The sequence below is a fragment of the Pseudoliparis swirei genome, chromosome 19 (genome assembly GCF_029220125.1).
Source record: "Pseudoliparis swirei isolate HS2019 ecotype Mariana Trench chromosome 19, NWPU_hadal_v1, whole genome shotgun sequence".
Lineage (NCBI taxonomy): Eukaryota > Metazoa > Chordata > Actinopteri > Perciformes > Liparidae > Pseudoliparis > Pseudoliparis swirei.
The window spans coordinates 15,181,132-15,197,464 of NC_079406.1; the positions used below are offsets into that span (position 1 = coordinate 15,181,132).

General features: G+C 41.3%; 1 protein-coding gene across 1 annotated transcript in view; it reads right to left on the reverse strand.

The window, feature by feature from the left end:
- Nucleotides 1-201: 201 nt before the first annotated feature.
- trpc7b (transient receptor potential cation channel, subfamily C, member 7b) overlaps nucleotides 202-16,333 on the reverse strand; it is a 58,614-nt gene continuing 42,482 nt past the window's right edge. The window contains exons 8-13 of the mRNA XM_056440183.1: nucleotides 9,387-9,582; nucleotides 8,647-8,868; nucleotides 3,849-3,929; nucleotides 2,969-3,044; nucleotides 2,613-2,777; nucleotides 202-1,560 (exon numbers count right to left, since the gene is read on the reverse strand). Of these exons, the coding sequence (XP_056296158.1) occupies nucleotides 2,638-2,777; nucleotides 2,969-3,044; nucleotides 3,849-3,929; nucleotides 8,647-8,868; nucleotides 9,387-9,582 (715 nt within the window). The 3' untranslated portion in view covers nucleotides 202-1,560; nucleotides 2,613-2,637. The remainder of the gene's footprint in view (nucleotides 1,561-2,612; nucleotides 2,778-2,968; nucleotides 3,045-3,848; nucleotides 3,930-8,646; nucleotides 8,869-9,386; nucleotides 9,583-16,333) is intronic.

The window sequence follows — 16,333 nt, forward strand, 5'->3', positions numbered from 1 at the left end:
TGAAATTAACCATAGACAACATGTATAAACTCAGACGTGTTCAGTGTACATTGGGTGTAGCTTTGTGCATGTCTCTGATATGTGTGTGTGTGTGTGTGTGTGTGGATATCGTCGCTGGAGTAGCTGAGGGTTACTGATCGGGACAAACACAGAATATTCAGACTCATTAAATATCATCAAACATACCGAATGATTCAAGGATTAAACAGTTTAGAGTGTACTCACTTTAATTCAAGGATCAAAAATATGACAATATACAGAACAATATTTTGCATTAATCAATAGTTCTTGCGTAGAAGTGAAAAATACAGTGTTGTAGTTAATTTTGTGTTTAAAGCAGTAGGAATCATAAAACCTTTTCTGGGAGTTCATTCCTAGCTCGGTTCTGCACACAGAAAATAGTTTGCTGCTCGTTGACTCTGACAGTAAAAATGAAGAAAGACACAAGTCACACTACTTACTCAAATTAAAACTTGACTGAACAACATTAATGGACCTGAACCAAAACACGGTCCCTGATATCGCTCATAAGTCAACTCTTTCAATTGTGTTTAAAGTCTTCTGATTAAAAATGGTCGCTAAATTAAACCCTACAAAATGTTCTGGATGTTATTCCTACGAGGGAACTCAGGCTTTTAATGGTAGAAGCTTTACAAACAACCTGTAAGCATTTAAATATGGATAAATGTATTATGGCAATAACTCTTTTTGTTGTTGTACTGGTTAATGATTTTAAATTGAAAAGGGTCAGATTGTTTTTTCCCAACCACACAAATGGACCGATGCAATGGCAGCTCTCTAAGTGATCATATGAGCTGTATGCTCATCCTTACCTACGGAGCGCAGCGTGTTGTTGTTAGCATCGACACAACAAAGGAATAACACAAGCGTGGTGTTTTAGCTTGATAAGATGTGCTGTTCTTTATTATCCAATGGGTTTTAAAGGGATGAAAGGGATTGATTTATCAAAATCATCCAATCTGATCACATGTAAAATACCAAAACTGTCTCATTCATGAAGTTTTAAAACAACAACAACAACAACATATGCGGCCTTGTGTTGTGTAAATGCTGGATGTTTACCTTTTCCATGATGCAGTGGGAAGAAAAGAATGTCATGCCATCGAGCAAGAAACTACATTTTAGAAATTACGGAAGCATTCTCTATTCTAGAAACATAATAATCTCTTTCAAGTTGCTGGATCCTGATGGTGTTCAGGTTTGAATAACGGGCCAGTGGCTATTTTCGTGTTGTCAAAATCCAAAATAGGCTGCTTATACATGATGGACTGATACTATAACTGATCAACATAATCTTTAGCCCCCTATTTGTATCTACATCCGTTTATCGTTGTTTGTTGATAAAATTCTAAACTTCACAATAAATTACATCTTAATTCTCATGGGCAGAATTAGCAGTTTAATAAACTGCATTATTACTGGATCACATTTTCTCTACCTCTAACATTAGTTAACACGACAGTTCAGCTATTCCCTACTTCCCTCCAGGTCCGGTGAAGGCGCACGCAGCCGGTTAGCCAGTCCGTCCGTCCTTTAAGTCTCCAAAAGAAAAACAAGACCGTAAAATGACTCCACACAGCCTCTGCTGCACAAGCACAATGTGTTACTACCAAATGTATCCAGATTCCCACATCTCTACACCTCCAACCGGTTCCCATGTCAGACGTCTGGTTGCCTCCGTGTGCCGGTAATAAGCGCTGATCTCCTGCATTTTAAAACTGGAAACACAACTTCTCGAGGTCATGACGCTTTTTGGCTACTATTTTAGAAAACACTTTGTACTGCATAGGCACAATGAAAAGGAGAAGAGCCACCGCACTTTATTGGTCCTATGCAACATTTCTTTCGTCTTAAAGTGGTCAAATAAGCGCGAGATCTCGACTTTAAACAAAGTGGGAGAGGTATCATGAGTTACCCATACTTTCTTGCTTTCTGGCAGCATGTGCTTATTTAGTACATCGTAATTAAATAAGTGTGTGTGACTGCATGTTTGGAGAGAGAGTTGCTGACTTTCACATTTGTGTATAAATCCTACACTGTCTCATCGCTTTTTCCTGAATCATCAGACTCCTGATCAAGCTGTGCATTGTGGATGGAAATGTATTAATTAGATAGCCCGCTGTATGAAGGAGGGTTCAGCATCTCGACAGGCGTCAACGTGGAGGCGGAGAAGCAAAGCCGCCTCTCAGGTGTAAAGAACAGTGGCTTCTTTTATTCTTATATTCCTCCGACTACCGGAAGCCGTTGCCTTTTCAACTGTCAACACAAGGCCCCTTCAACATAGTTTACTTCACCTCTGACCCTCTGACCTCATGCTCTCGTGCAGTCGCAGCTATGTCCTTTTCACATTCCTCCTTCATTGGTCATTGCATAATACAGAACCAATGTCATTTGCATGAGGATATCAAATTAGCACTCGGTGCCCAGTCGGCTTCTCTCACGCTTTTGCTCCAATTTCACTCCTGTCTGTCTCATGAACATAAACATCCTGCTTCCACCATAAAGGTCTTAAAAATACCTTCCTTGGCCCTGTTCTCTGCCTCCCCCTCCCTCCGGATTTCACCCTCTTTTCACATCGCCCTCCCTCCTACCCTCTCTCTCCTCCCGTGAGTCCTGTCAGGTCCTCATGGTGTTCTTGCCAAACTTGTCGCCGAGTTGTTGGATGAGCAGAGCCAGCTCTCCGGCCGCATCGGCCTTCTCCTCCAGGAGCTCGTAACGGAGGCTGGAGATGTCTTGCTTGATCTCCTTCAGCTCACCTGCAGCAAAGTCACACACGGACATGAGCCCCAAAACGGTGCTGTGGTTTGACACGCGCGAGTCCATGCAGCCGCACAGCACACGCCACGCTGTGATGGACAGAAACACCTCCTCTCCTGCTCGTCATCTCACATGCAGCGAGCAAAGAAAGACACAGTGAGAGTGGTCGTGATGAAGAGGGAACGTTTACCTTCATTGACTTCATCGCTCTCTCTGTCCACTTGGGCCTTGAGCACAAACCTCTTCGTGAGGCGCTTCATGATATTCTAAGCAGAGGAGAGGAAAGGAGATTCAATAGAGAGAAGGTGATGAGGTCATATGACATAGAAGCATAGCATGATCATCCCCCCCCCCCCCCCCCACACACACACACAGACAGACACACACTGGTAGAGAGCAGCACTGTGTCTCGGAGACTATGTGTGAGATATTGAGGATTGATCTGGAGCCAACAGAGATGTCCTGCAGTCGGTCTCTGCATGTAGCCACTCTGAACGAGTCTACACCCGTCACCACGCACACACGTCTTATTACGTGGCATCTCCACACCATCGGCGAGGGTTGGGAGAAAAGCACAATCGACCTGTGAAGGAAGTTAGACTTCCCTCAGGGAAAAGGTGAAGGGCAGACTCAGGAGTCTCTTCCCTTCCTCAGCGTGACGCCATGAGCTCATTTACTTCCCCCTCCCCCGAGCAGCTCATTAGAGGCATGTTCAGCCTCTGCTCAGCGTCGCTCTTCTTTTTGCCGCTGCTCTTCTCCCTCTTTCACTGGCAATAACTTCTTCAAACCTGCCTTCTTTTCAGTCGATGCCCTTTCATCCGATCTCTTGGAAACGCCTTTCCTCCCTGTTGTCTCCAGCTCATCTCCCTACCCCGCTCTTCCTCCCCTCACTCTTTCAGAGCAGTCACTTTGCCTCAAACCCTCAAATGTTTCTTTCTCCATCCCTCTTCCTGTCATCCTGTATCACATTCCAGCCACTCACACTTTTGTTTTGTTCCTTAATTTCTCCTTTGCATTTATTTATTGTCCCTTCCTCTCAATCTTTGAGTATCCTTTGCTCCCCGTCTTACCTCGTATCTGGTCGGGTGTTTTCTAGATCTTTTGAGGATGAACTCTTCTCCCGGGCGTGGATAAGTCCTGAGGCGTTCCTCCTGTTGGAACAATGAGACACAGACACTGTTCACGCCAAAGAAAGCATTGGAGGGCGTTGGAGGAGGCGACGCTAGCAAACCAACCCCACGATGAGAGGAAGGTATCTGGTGCTCACAGAAGTCTTCAAAGACAAGTGAAAGAGAATCAACATCATCATCAATTGATCAGAGTGAATCTCCATCAACTAACGTCTACATATCCTCCTCCACCACCACGTTGTTGTGTGGCTTGTGTGTCATTTTGGCGCTGCAGTGACGATGAGTTCTAACCTCAGTGTGGACATACACAACTAGCTGCTGCTGTAAATTCACTAAAGCTATGGAGGCATTGAACTTTCTCAACTTCATAGCCTGATGATTCAAAAGTTTAATAATAATAACAAATAACATGGACGTTCTACATGTGCCCTCCCGTCATCGGGTGTCTGGACTCGAGGCAGGTGGAGGAGCTCAGACATCCAGAAAGAGCTTCAATTAGAGCTTCTGCTCCTTCACGTTGGATCTGATCAGGATCCTCCTGGACGCCTCCCTCTTGGAGGGAAGAGAACCCAGGGGAGACCCAAAACACTGGAGTGATAATAAATCTCATCTGGCATGGGGATGCTTTGGGCTCCCCCAGGAAGAGATGGACAATGTTGGTGGTAGGAGGGATGTCATGGATGCCCCAGAGACCCGGACAAGGACACGTAGAAGAGAAAGGATAGATGGATGGACATTTGAGCTTTTCTAAAAAAATATATAATTACCAAAGCTCAAAAGTAAAAGAAGTCAGTCCCATCAGAAAAAAACATGACTGAAGTTCACGATACAACACCTCAACCAACCAACAGATAATCAATAATCACCTACAGTAGAGACCTTTCATTCTCACTGACTTTATTTTGTATTTCAGAGAAACTCCTCTTGTGCTCACTGAAATGACATTTCATTTGTTATTACTTTGTAGAACTCAGAACACTTACAACAAACACTATTTTTGCAGTAGAGGCAAATTAATTCATTTGATCTACTCACTGCTTCATTGAACCACACAGCCAGACGGGGAGTACTGCTTCAGCTTCAGCTTCATGTGAACGTGAAGAACACTTTTATAGAGAGTTTTACCTAAGCCCAATAGACCAAGCTCAAATCTCTTTGTTTTGTATTCTGTGATCTAGTCCCTCTCAATAACCTATCAATAACATGCTTCTATGATCTCTGCTGCCTCAAGTTAACTGAAATGAAATGTCTTTGCTTTTGGCAAGTTATTAATCGTCCCAACAACCATCAACATATGAAGTCAATATTCACAACAACGTGGTTATCTCCTGAACATATGCTGCTTTCAAACCCACACACTTGGCTTTAATTTAGAGCATAACCTTTCTCAAACAATATCTAACATGAGAAACATGGACCAAAAGACAGAGGAATGAATTGAAGATTCAGAAAGATCACGCCGTCTTCTCCAAATCCTTCTTGACATTCTCGACGCTGCACTGTGGTCGAGTGTGAGCTTAATTATTGAGCGCTTGCTGAACCTGCTTGGCTCCGGAGTTAAACTGTCAGAGCTGCAGAGAACTTCAGGAGCTCACAGAGGCAGCGGGGTGTAACCCATCTCGTCTCCATCCGAAACCCGCTCAGGCATCGGAGAAGCGGCGGGCTGACGAATAGCTTATCTGAGCCGTTTGAGACCAGGAATCAGACGGAGGAAATGGCTGCAGACAAGGCCGGCGCTCAGGTTGATTCTGTGTTAAATGGCCCATGGCTTTTTTCACACGCAGTAGTTTACACTAATTTTATTTCGATTGGATAATCATTTAGAGGGAGAACATTTAAAAATGAAAGGAGTTAAAGTTACATTGCAGGCATGCAGTGGAAATATAATGTATTTCCTGGGTCTCAACCACAAGGCCATCTTAGCTCAGTAGACGCATAATACAGGACTGTCTCAGAAAATTAGAATATTGTGATAAAGTTCTTTATTTTCTGTAATGCAATTAAAAAAACAAAAATGTCATGCATTCTGGATTCATTACAAATCAACTGAAATATTGCAAGCCTTTTATTCTTTTAATATTGCTGATTATGGCTTACAGCTTAAGAAAACTCTAAAATCCTATCTCATAAAATGTTAATATTTCCTCAGACCAAGTAAAAAAAAAGATTTATAACAGCTGAGTGTTTGTCAAGGCTCAGGAAACCCTTGCAGGTGTTTCGAGTTAATTAGACAATTCAAGTGATTTGTTTAATACCCTACTAGTATACTTTTTCATGATATTCTAATATTTAGAGATAGGATATTTGAGTTTTCTTAAGCTGTAAGCCATAATCAGCAATAAATCAGAATAAAAGGCTTGCAATATTTCAGTTGATTTGTAATGAATCCAGAATGCATGACATTTTTGTTTTTTTAATTGCATTACAGAAAATAAAGAACTTCATCACAATATTCTAATTTTCTGAGACAGTCCTGTATATATATATAATATATATTATATATTAGGGCTGTCAGCGTTAGCGCGTTAATCTATGCGATTAATTTGGCCGCGATTAACGCACTAAAATATTTTAACGCAATTAACGCAATTTAATAATAATATCCTTCAATTTTATATAGCGCTTCTCTAAATACCCGAAGTCCAGAGTCCATTAGTCAAACACACACACACAGTCATCCCGGTGGTGGTAAACTACATCAGTAGCCACAGCTGCCCTGGGGCAGATTGACAGAAGCGTGGCAGCCAATCAGCGCCTCCGGCCCCTCCGACCACCACCAACATTCATGCACATCCATACGAACCGGGGTGAGGCTGCGGTGCATGTCTTTATGATGGTGGGGGAAACCGGAGTACCCGGAGGAAACGAGGAGAACATGCAAACTCCACACAGAAAGGACCTGGAGCGACCGGGACGACCGGGATTCGAACCCAGGGCCTTCTTGCTGTGAGGCGACAGTGCTAACCACTGAGCCACCGTGCTGCCCGGTGTGCGTTGAAGTTTTTGCACTCCTCTGAGTGTCAAGCCGCGGCAGTCCGCCTCCTTCCTCCCGTCTGCTCCTCGATATTCACAGAGAAGCAGAGGGCGACGTGTCGGTGACGCGGGGCGGAAGGTGCAGGGGACTTTTTTTTGTGTGCTCCGCCCGATGCGCGCGCAGACACGCCGGCATGGAGCTCTGCGGCGCGCGAGACGGAGAGCCGAGAAGTGTGAATGACATGTCGAGACAGAATGACATGCTGCTGTAGAGACGATCAACAACAAACGTTTAGTTAAATAAAATAACAAAGACGTCTTTAAGGAAAGAACCTTACATTACTTCTGCTGTAATCTGGCGCGATAGTGAACATTACAGGGGGGCGGGGCCTCACCCTGATAGAATGGTGGGGGAAAAACTGGGATATGTCACATGCAAAAGACTTTAAAAGGTGAATTTACATGTTTTTGTAAAATCGAGAAAATGAGCCCAGACTCCAGAGGGTTAACGTGACATATTTGAATGTCAGTCAGTTTACCAAGGCCACTGGTTCTGCTGTTCAGTGTTAAAGATGACAGGACCAATGGGGTCTCAAATACACCTTTTCTTACTAATCTGGATGTTTCACTGAAGAAACAATTTATCATCCACGATATTAAATACCTCGCTGGCACTTTATATGTATAGGAGCCTCTTTGAAAAAACAGCTCTGTGTGAAGTTTTGTCTTTAAAAAGAATACAATTAAACAAGTGTCTAAAATACACGCCGTCTGAAGTGATTACTCGTTCATTTAGAAGATTGTCTTTAGAAGAAAAAAAAACTTAATCGCGATTAATGAATTTCAAAATGTGTTACTTTTTTTTAATCGATTGACAGCCCTAATATATATATATATACACACACATGTATATATATGTGTATATATATGTACACATATACACATATGTATATATATACAGGACTGTCTCAGAAAATTAGAATATTGTGATGAAGTTCTTTATTTTCTGTAATGCAATTAAAAAAACAAAAATGTCATGCATTCTGGATTCATTACAAATCAACTGAAATATTGCAAGCCTTTTATTCTGATTTATTGCTGATTATGGTTTACAGCTTAAGAAAACTCAAATATCCTATCTCTAAATATTAGAATATCATGAAAAAGTATACTAGTAGGGTATTAAACAAATCACTTGAATTGTCTAATTAACTCGAAACACCTGCAAGGGTTTCCTGAGCCTTGACAAACACTCAGCTGTTATAAATCTTTTTTTTTACTTGGTCTGAGGAAATATTAACATTTTATGAGATAGGATTTTAGAGTTTTCTTAAGCTGTAAGCCATAATCAGCAATATTAAAAGAATAAAAGGCTTGCAATATTTCAGTTGATTTGTAATGAATCCAGAATGCATGACATTTTTGTTTTTTTAATTGCATTACAGAAAATAAAGAACTTTATCACAATATTCTAATTTTCTGAGACAGTCCTGTATATACATATATATTGTCAGCAATTAACTTGTAATTATAGGTTCCCACCAGTGTCTGTAAACTGTGCGAATAGTTGAATAAAGCACTTAGAAAGGATAATAATACTGAGATAAAGAGAAAACGTCTAATATTTAGTGCAACTTGGTTTTGAAAATTAAAAAAATAATCGACTCAAAAATAATGTCAGCCCTTTTGTTGTTCCCTCTCAGAGAGTAAAACAACAACATAGTATTTTGTTCGTGTCGAGCTAAGTGACCAAAGGGCTCCTGACCGTGGCCTGCGAGTTGAGCATGCCCAGCTCCAGCTCGTTGTTATGGCGATGGCTGTTGGCTTTGCAGAGGCGTATCAGACAGGACTTGATGTGGAGGACCAGGTAGTAGAAGGACTTTGGGCTGGGAACCATGTTGAAGGGGGCGGGCAGCGTGCGGCCCTCGTCAAAGTAGGAGATCCACAACTTGGCTCGGGCAAACTTCCACTCTACGTCGGCGTCCTCCTGCGGAGACGGAGACGGAGGGTTGAAAGAAAACTAGTGACTTCTTTACATACTTCTGTGTGTATTTCTGATATCTCCACTAGGAAATTGTGTATCCGTGGTTTGCTTGAGTGTGTGCGTCTGTGCATACGTGCCCGTCTGTCCACGGATATATAATCTCCTGGCAGCACTCGCATACTTCAAAACCTTTAACGACTCACATGAACCGAGTCCAGACAGCTGCATAGATTCAAATGAGAACGTGTCTGTTGCGTGCGAGTGGACCTCAGGTGCGAGCTATAATTTTGTGTTGCGTTTACTCTATCAAACATTACAGAAGTGGCCATCGCAGACACAACTGGCGGAGATCTGCTCAGTGAACCTTTCTTCCATTCTATAGATTTTTACGTCTTATGGTATTTTCAACTCACGTCGAGCTCTCCTGCAGACTCAGATGTGCTCAGACAATGATCCCTATTGAATTATTGACAGTACTATAACCTTGGCTTCAATATTGACTGTCCATCTTATTTATCTACCTCTATCTCCTGGTACGAGCTGTTGATCATAGCAATGAGCATGTTGAGAAGGACGACCACCATGGTGACGTTATAGACTCCGTACAGCACGTAGCCGATGTTCTCGATGAACTTATGGTCGTACTTCAGCACCACGGAGATCACTTCAGACAGCCCGAAGATCGACCAGAAAAGAGTCTTAAAACTCTCCTCCACCCTGTGAGGGCAGAGAGAGAAGAGGTGGCAGGCAGAGAAAAGTACATGACAGCGAGCGCACACATGAAGTGCACCGTGTTAGCAGCTCATGGCTGCCTCACTCAAACACGCACAGACAAACACACAATGTGTTTTGATACCGTGGGGGTTTATGAGGTGGCACAGATGAAATAACTGATGAGTCATATCCAATTTGAACACATTATCCCATTATCCTACTCACACACACACACACACACACACACACACAGACATACACTGCAGATACATACAAACATGTCTGACTTCAGCAAAACCCAAAAAGCAGGAAATGGGAAAAGGGAATTGGGCATTTGAGCTATCATTTGGTTTATAGAAATCATTCATCCTGTAGCCGTGTCTTGTGTTGACCTTTACTGAAAAGAGATACTGAAATATCATTGCAGTTAATGGGGAAACAATAAAGGTTATACTTATATGTGGATATGGTCTGTATTTTCAAGACTGTGGTTGAAAAGATAAGTTAAAAAAGATTGAATTACATTTATTAAATTCGTTCATAAGACATTTTTCATGGTGATTTAATGTGTTTTTTTGACACTTGTTACATTGCCTAAAGGGTCCACGGCCATATCTCTGCTAAAACAACATAGAGCTACAAATCCTATTCCCATTGACATTCAGCTTCATGTCTGTCGTTAAATATTCCATGGGTGGTAAGAATGGGACTGAGATGAAAGAGGAGGAGGGGGGGGGAGCTTCATTTTTATTGGTAAGCAAGATAAGTAAAGGCACAGAGAGACACAGATAGAGAGGTGATGTGACATCGAAGCAGAGCGTATTCATCCCCATTTGTGTGTACGTGACACACACACACACACACACACACACACACTTCAGCTTATAAGCCGAAAGCAAAAACACACTTCAACCTTCAAGACCTGATCGGTGTGTGTTATCTCACTCTAACTCAGCTGTAAATCATATAATATTGTAATGTGCCTTTATGTATATATTATGAACACAATGATGCTTCCACCAGGTAGAAATAGGCAATTGACACCAATTCCAACCGTGTTGTTGTTGCTGCTCATTAAAAACACTTCCCGTCATGACTCCCTGGACCAGAATGGCTATGAAGTGTCTGCGTACGGCCACTATTGAATGCAGAATGGCATGATTAATGGCTGTTACAAATGTATATAGCCTTTCATCCTTTAATTATAGCATGATTTCTTTTGATGAACAATATAATTTAATTTTCATTGATTTCTCCACGTTTACGTAAATTGACATTCTGATTCCGAACACGTCTTAATGAGATCATGCCTATAAGCACTGCTGAGCTGTCTTTCGATAATTTGTGAGATGTTGAACATTGGACATGCAAAAACATACTTGAAACCATAAATCAATGAGTTACTATACTTCAAAGCCACAACAGACTCAACCCTCATAGACTCAAAGGCTTTGCCAGAATATTTTCTCACTCAGTGTTTTACTTTGAAAGTTGATATCTGATAACGCTACACCTACCAGCTCTCGCTCCTAGAATATACTTCCACTAAGGCTAATAAATGAAGGAGCTACGATGAACAATGAAACCAGCGTTGTGTTGTTGAAGACATCCAGCACAGCGCTCTAGCAATAAAGGGACGGTGACCGCGCAGCTGCTCTTTGAGCTCAGGTTGACACGGCGTAGAGGGGATGGCGGCTGATGCGCAATTAAAATTGCTCAGGTAGGCTTCACACACTCACACACACCTCCTCTGTGATGCTGTGATGGACGACATTAGACTGACCAGTGCTGCGAGACGGTCAGCGACCGAATAGGATGATTTCAGCAATACCATCTTCTCGCTTACTATTCACATCACATACGTCCACCGGCATATCGTGTCCATCAGGAGGGCTGAGGAAGGCGATTTGGGTCACCTTGCTTGTTTTTTTGAGCCTTCTTTCTTTAATTAATGTCTCACTTATCTGGAGACTCTATTACAAGATAACGTGCGTTTTACTGTGGCTTTGAAAAAGGGACAATTATCGGGTCTCTGTCACGTTATATCCAAATTATCTTTTTAATCAAATTGTTTTGCTTCCCAGCTCTCCTTCCCACTCGTGTGGAAAGCTCACTGGATTTACATTTTTATATTCCCCCCAAAAATTGTGAGTGTCGATAATGATGACGGGCTTTGTTCCAGAGAACATGAATGTGCCATTAAACCACACACTGGACCAAACGCACACACCCACTAAAGTTGCTATTTATAGACACTGTTCATCTGTTCGCACACTGGTGGCGACATTTAAAGTCCTTAAACTCTGTCTGGTCTCTTCTGTGTAACTGGGAGAGAACCCTTACAGCAGCATACAAGTCCCCCGTCTATAACACCGTATGCATGACTCCATCACACCTTCTCATTTAGGGAAATAAAATAAAAAACGAGGTATGTTTTATACAAATGAATCATGTATAAATGAGGGAGGAGGGGCTTCCCTGCTGGATAAAGCCGACGCACATGCAGCCGTCAAGTCATTTTGGTTTGTTCGTTTTCTCCTTATTTGATTTACTGAAATCGGCCATGACTCTCCGAGAGGAAAAGAAATTATGAAAAAATCTCAGATGTATTTTTGGAGATCCACATCATTGATACATGAAAGCGTGTCTTGACACTGGTCATGTGTGTATTATGCAACCTGTGACTGAGATATATGAGACTAAAGGGAGTTTTTTTCTCTCAATGAATAGAGGACTGGATTATTTGATTTCAAACTTGAGTGCGTTACAAGATGATTGTCCAACAGGCCGAGAATCAGCAGGAGCCGTGGGCATCTGGGACAGAGATGGACAGAGAGCTATTATCTGTTATTAAGAGTGACAGGTCCCAAACAGCATGACGGCTTAATATGCACACACACACACACACACACTCCCCAGGACACAGAGTAAAGAACTTACTCCACCCATTCTCTCTCTACCACGCACACACTCACACTCACGGGGATGGTGAGTCACCTCGGCTCTGCAGGAGCCGTCCAAACCCAATCACAGACGGGCCCACATCTTCCCTCCAGCGACCGGCTCTCTTGCTTTACGCCTCAAGTTAGTCTAAGTTATTCTCTCTCTCGCGATCATCGCTGCCCTTCATTTGTTTTCTCAATCTCTCACCCATGTTGTCATTAGATTCTCTTTATCATTGTTTTTATATATCTTGCGAAGCTTCACCCCCCACCCCCCACCCCTCCCTTTCCATCTTTCATCCCAACAGCTTTTAGTCATTTCTGTTACTCAACCTATTTGTATGGTTTGTACTTTTGTTTTCATAATTGATAAAGCAAGATATTAATGTTCTCCTTCACAATTTCTTACTTTCTTTCTCTACTTCTCTCCTGCAGACAGACACTATGTCAGTCAGACAGACAACTAGAGGGAAACACATCTTTAAATATTAAATTGAGTTTAACTTTCTTTCTGTCGCAACAATATGGCTGTCACCATGGCGACAGCAGGGGCTTGCCCACTTCATTGAATGTTGTAATGAATGAATGAATGAATGTTGCCCCCGAGAGATGCTGGTAAGCTTGCATGCGTGTTTTGAGTTTGTCTGTTTATGAGTGTATGCATATTTTTATGACAAGTAGTGTGATACAAAATGAGAAGTAATAAAAGGATGCTGTTTTAGTGTCTGTCTTTAGGCAACTTGTGCGATAATTGTTATTAAGCGGAGAGGACAACGTCACCAGAAGAGCTATTAGAGAGTCTTTTGATACGGTATCAAACACAACATCAACTTTTTTTAAATTTGCTTGCTCCCTTGCGGTCTGTTTTTCTGTCTCCATTAATGTGTGAAAGAGAAAAAGCAGCACAAACCATTGTGTGGGCTAATCTGGATTTCGGCGACGATTACATGTGACATCATCCCTCTATAGAACAGTGAACGTCGAGTTATAGCTTATCCACATCAACTTTGTCCGAAGCAGTGTGCTACAGTAAGGCGATACTCTGGGAGTCTTTACGAGAGGCACATCCAGGGAAAGATAACACGGGGCAAGGCATAGAATACAACTGCAGGGCACAAAGCACCGCCTTAAAAAAGAGGAAAAGATCATTAAAATATTAATACTGAGGTTAACAGCCCTCCTTTGTACCGTGGCGTCTTTATTAGCCTTGACAAAACCAAGAAGAAAATGATTTTTGGGGACGTTTACATAACAGCAAGCACAGCCACACCTGTTACTGATGATGTATACATTTTACATATGTCTATCGTTAATTTAGAAATGAATAATCTAATCCTAAATTGTTTCCATAATGCTGGGACATTTACCCTCAACACTGAAACACATCAATTGTAATTAATACTTTATTTTCATGTATTTTACATGGTTTCTCGGCTGGTGAGAAGGCTGACTTTTTGTCTTGGACATTAATTATTTTATATAATCATGTACGTGAACATTTAAGACTCATTTTATGAGGAGTTAATAGGACACATTGAAGATTTAGCCAGGGACAGGTTTTACAAATAAACTCTTGTGAAGTTAAAATTGGTTACCAGTCAGTTAGAAAGCTGTTTGAGTGACTATGAGTCACCAGTGTCTTTATCGTCCATTACATCTTCATGTAATCATCTGATGATCATTATTGAAGATGCCCTGCTCTCAACTAAAGGAATTCAATTCAACTCAATGATGGTCTCAGTGCTATTTCAGAGGGATTATGTCCCTCTAATATAAGAGGGGAATTGAATGTATGAAATCATTTGTCATATTAGTGGAAAAATGTGTTGAAAAATATAAATGTGGTCACAAACTTTAGAGCTACTGGTTTGAGCGATGACATTTAAGAGCCCATATGGGTCACACTACATGTATTGTTTAAGTGTCTCGCCTTAATGGTAAACGTGTCTCCTCTCCTCATTTTGACATTCAGATGTGCTCGACTGGAAAGGCTGAACACGGCACCTCCGCCTCGCCGTCAGAGCCAATACATTCATACATTCTCACCATCTTCCCTCTCTCCCTGTCCCTCTGCATTTACATTGCATTGCGTTTGTTTTGTTCTCGGCTGTAAGATGTGCCTCCTGTCTTGCCAGTATAAAAATAAAAATAAAAATGAAGGCTTGTGTTGTCAGAAAAACATAACCAATATAAAAAAAAGTGCAGGAATGTGAAAAGTAGTAATATTTAATTGCTGGGGAAAAAAACAGAAACTTAAAAAATGTACACATGTACATACGATACGAGTTATTCTAATATTTCATCCCACCGATTCAAAGGGTCACTGGTAGCATGAGCCTGTGTGGCTGAGCTTTTGTCTCTCTGACCTTCTCTCATCCTCTGCCTCATGTTCCTCTTTTGTCCATGCGTCCTGGCTGCTCTCCCACATTACGCCTGAACAAACAGCCAAGCTCAAATCACCATCCTCTGCATATATATATATATATAATATAATATAATATATATATATATATATATACTTATGGTTCTCTTTTCATCCCTTAAAGACTTTATCATTATACTGTGTTCCAGTACTGTTAGCTTTAGCTTACATTGTACTGCATGTATTCTATATGATGTCCACAGCATCAATATAATCAGTATTCAGAATGTTTTCATTGACCTTTACACCCCGTTATGTCTGTTCTAATTCTCTGGACTGCCTTCACCTATTTCACTCATCTCCCCTTCACCCCTGCACCCCCCCTGTCCTCTCTCGGTCTCTGCCTGCACTCAAAGAAATGACTCATTGGATGAACTCAATTAAATTGTTGGCAGGTTTTCCATCCAATAATTATATGCAACTCCAACTCAAATTTAGCACATCAATGCAATAAAATGTAATTAAGTTAGTCCAACTCATTTGTATCAAATACATCTCAAATAAAATAACGATATTCATTAAATTAAATTAATTTGTGTTTGTCCAACTCAAAATATAAACTAACTAACTAAATATGCAAACTCCACACAGAAGGAACGCCCCGACTGGGAATTGAACCCACAGACCTTTGGCTTTGAGGCGACGGTGCTAGCCACTACACCACCGTACAGCCCTGAAAGTGTCTTCACCTTGTAAACAACTGATGTTCAGCTGGCGCATGCGCAAAGGGTAGTCCTCAATGAAACACATTTATTTTGAGTTGATATGCACACCATCTAACCTAAATAAATCTAATAAATGAAAGAATTCATACATTTTGTGTTCCACCCATTAAATATGAATATCTATTTTTGTAATTGATTTATTTAAATGTATCAAACAATATTTAAATGTGTCACCTCGAAGAAGGGCTTGAATCGTTTTTGTGAGTGTAACCTAAATAAATCTAATACATGAAAGTATTCATACACTTTGTGTTACACCCATTCAAAATAAATATCTTCGTTTTGTAATTGATTTATTTAAATGTATCAAACAATATTTAAATGTGTCACCTCTAAGAAGGGCTTGAATCGTTTTTTTGAGTGTGTGCAGTGTTGTGATGCTTGACTAGAACACAGAAACAGGTCCACTGCTCCACCGCTGCTGTCCAAATCAGAATCCTGATAAGTGCGCGTGTGATTTGATCTCTGCATATATTTGTGTATTCCTACCTCAGCATCTGTTCTAGCATATGCAAAAACAAACACTGTGGATGTGTGTGTCTGAGCGTGCCCCTCTATAGGGTATCACTGATAGAGTATATTTGCACATTAATGGGCAACAAAAGGCATTTGTGTTTTTATTTTTGTGTTTTAAATTCACGCCCACAGGGATTGGGTATGTGTGT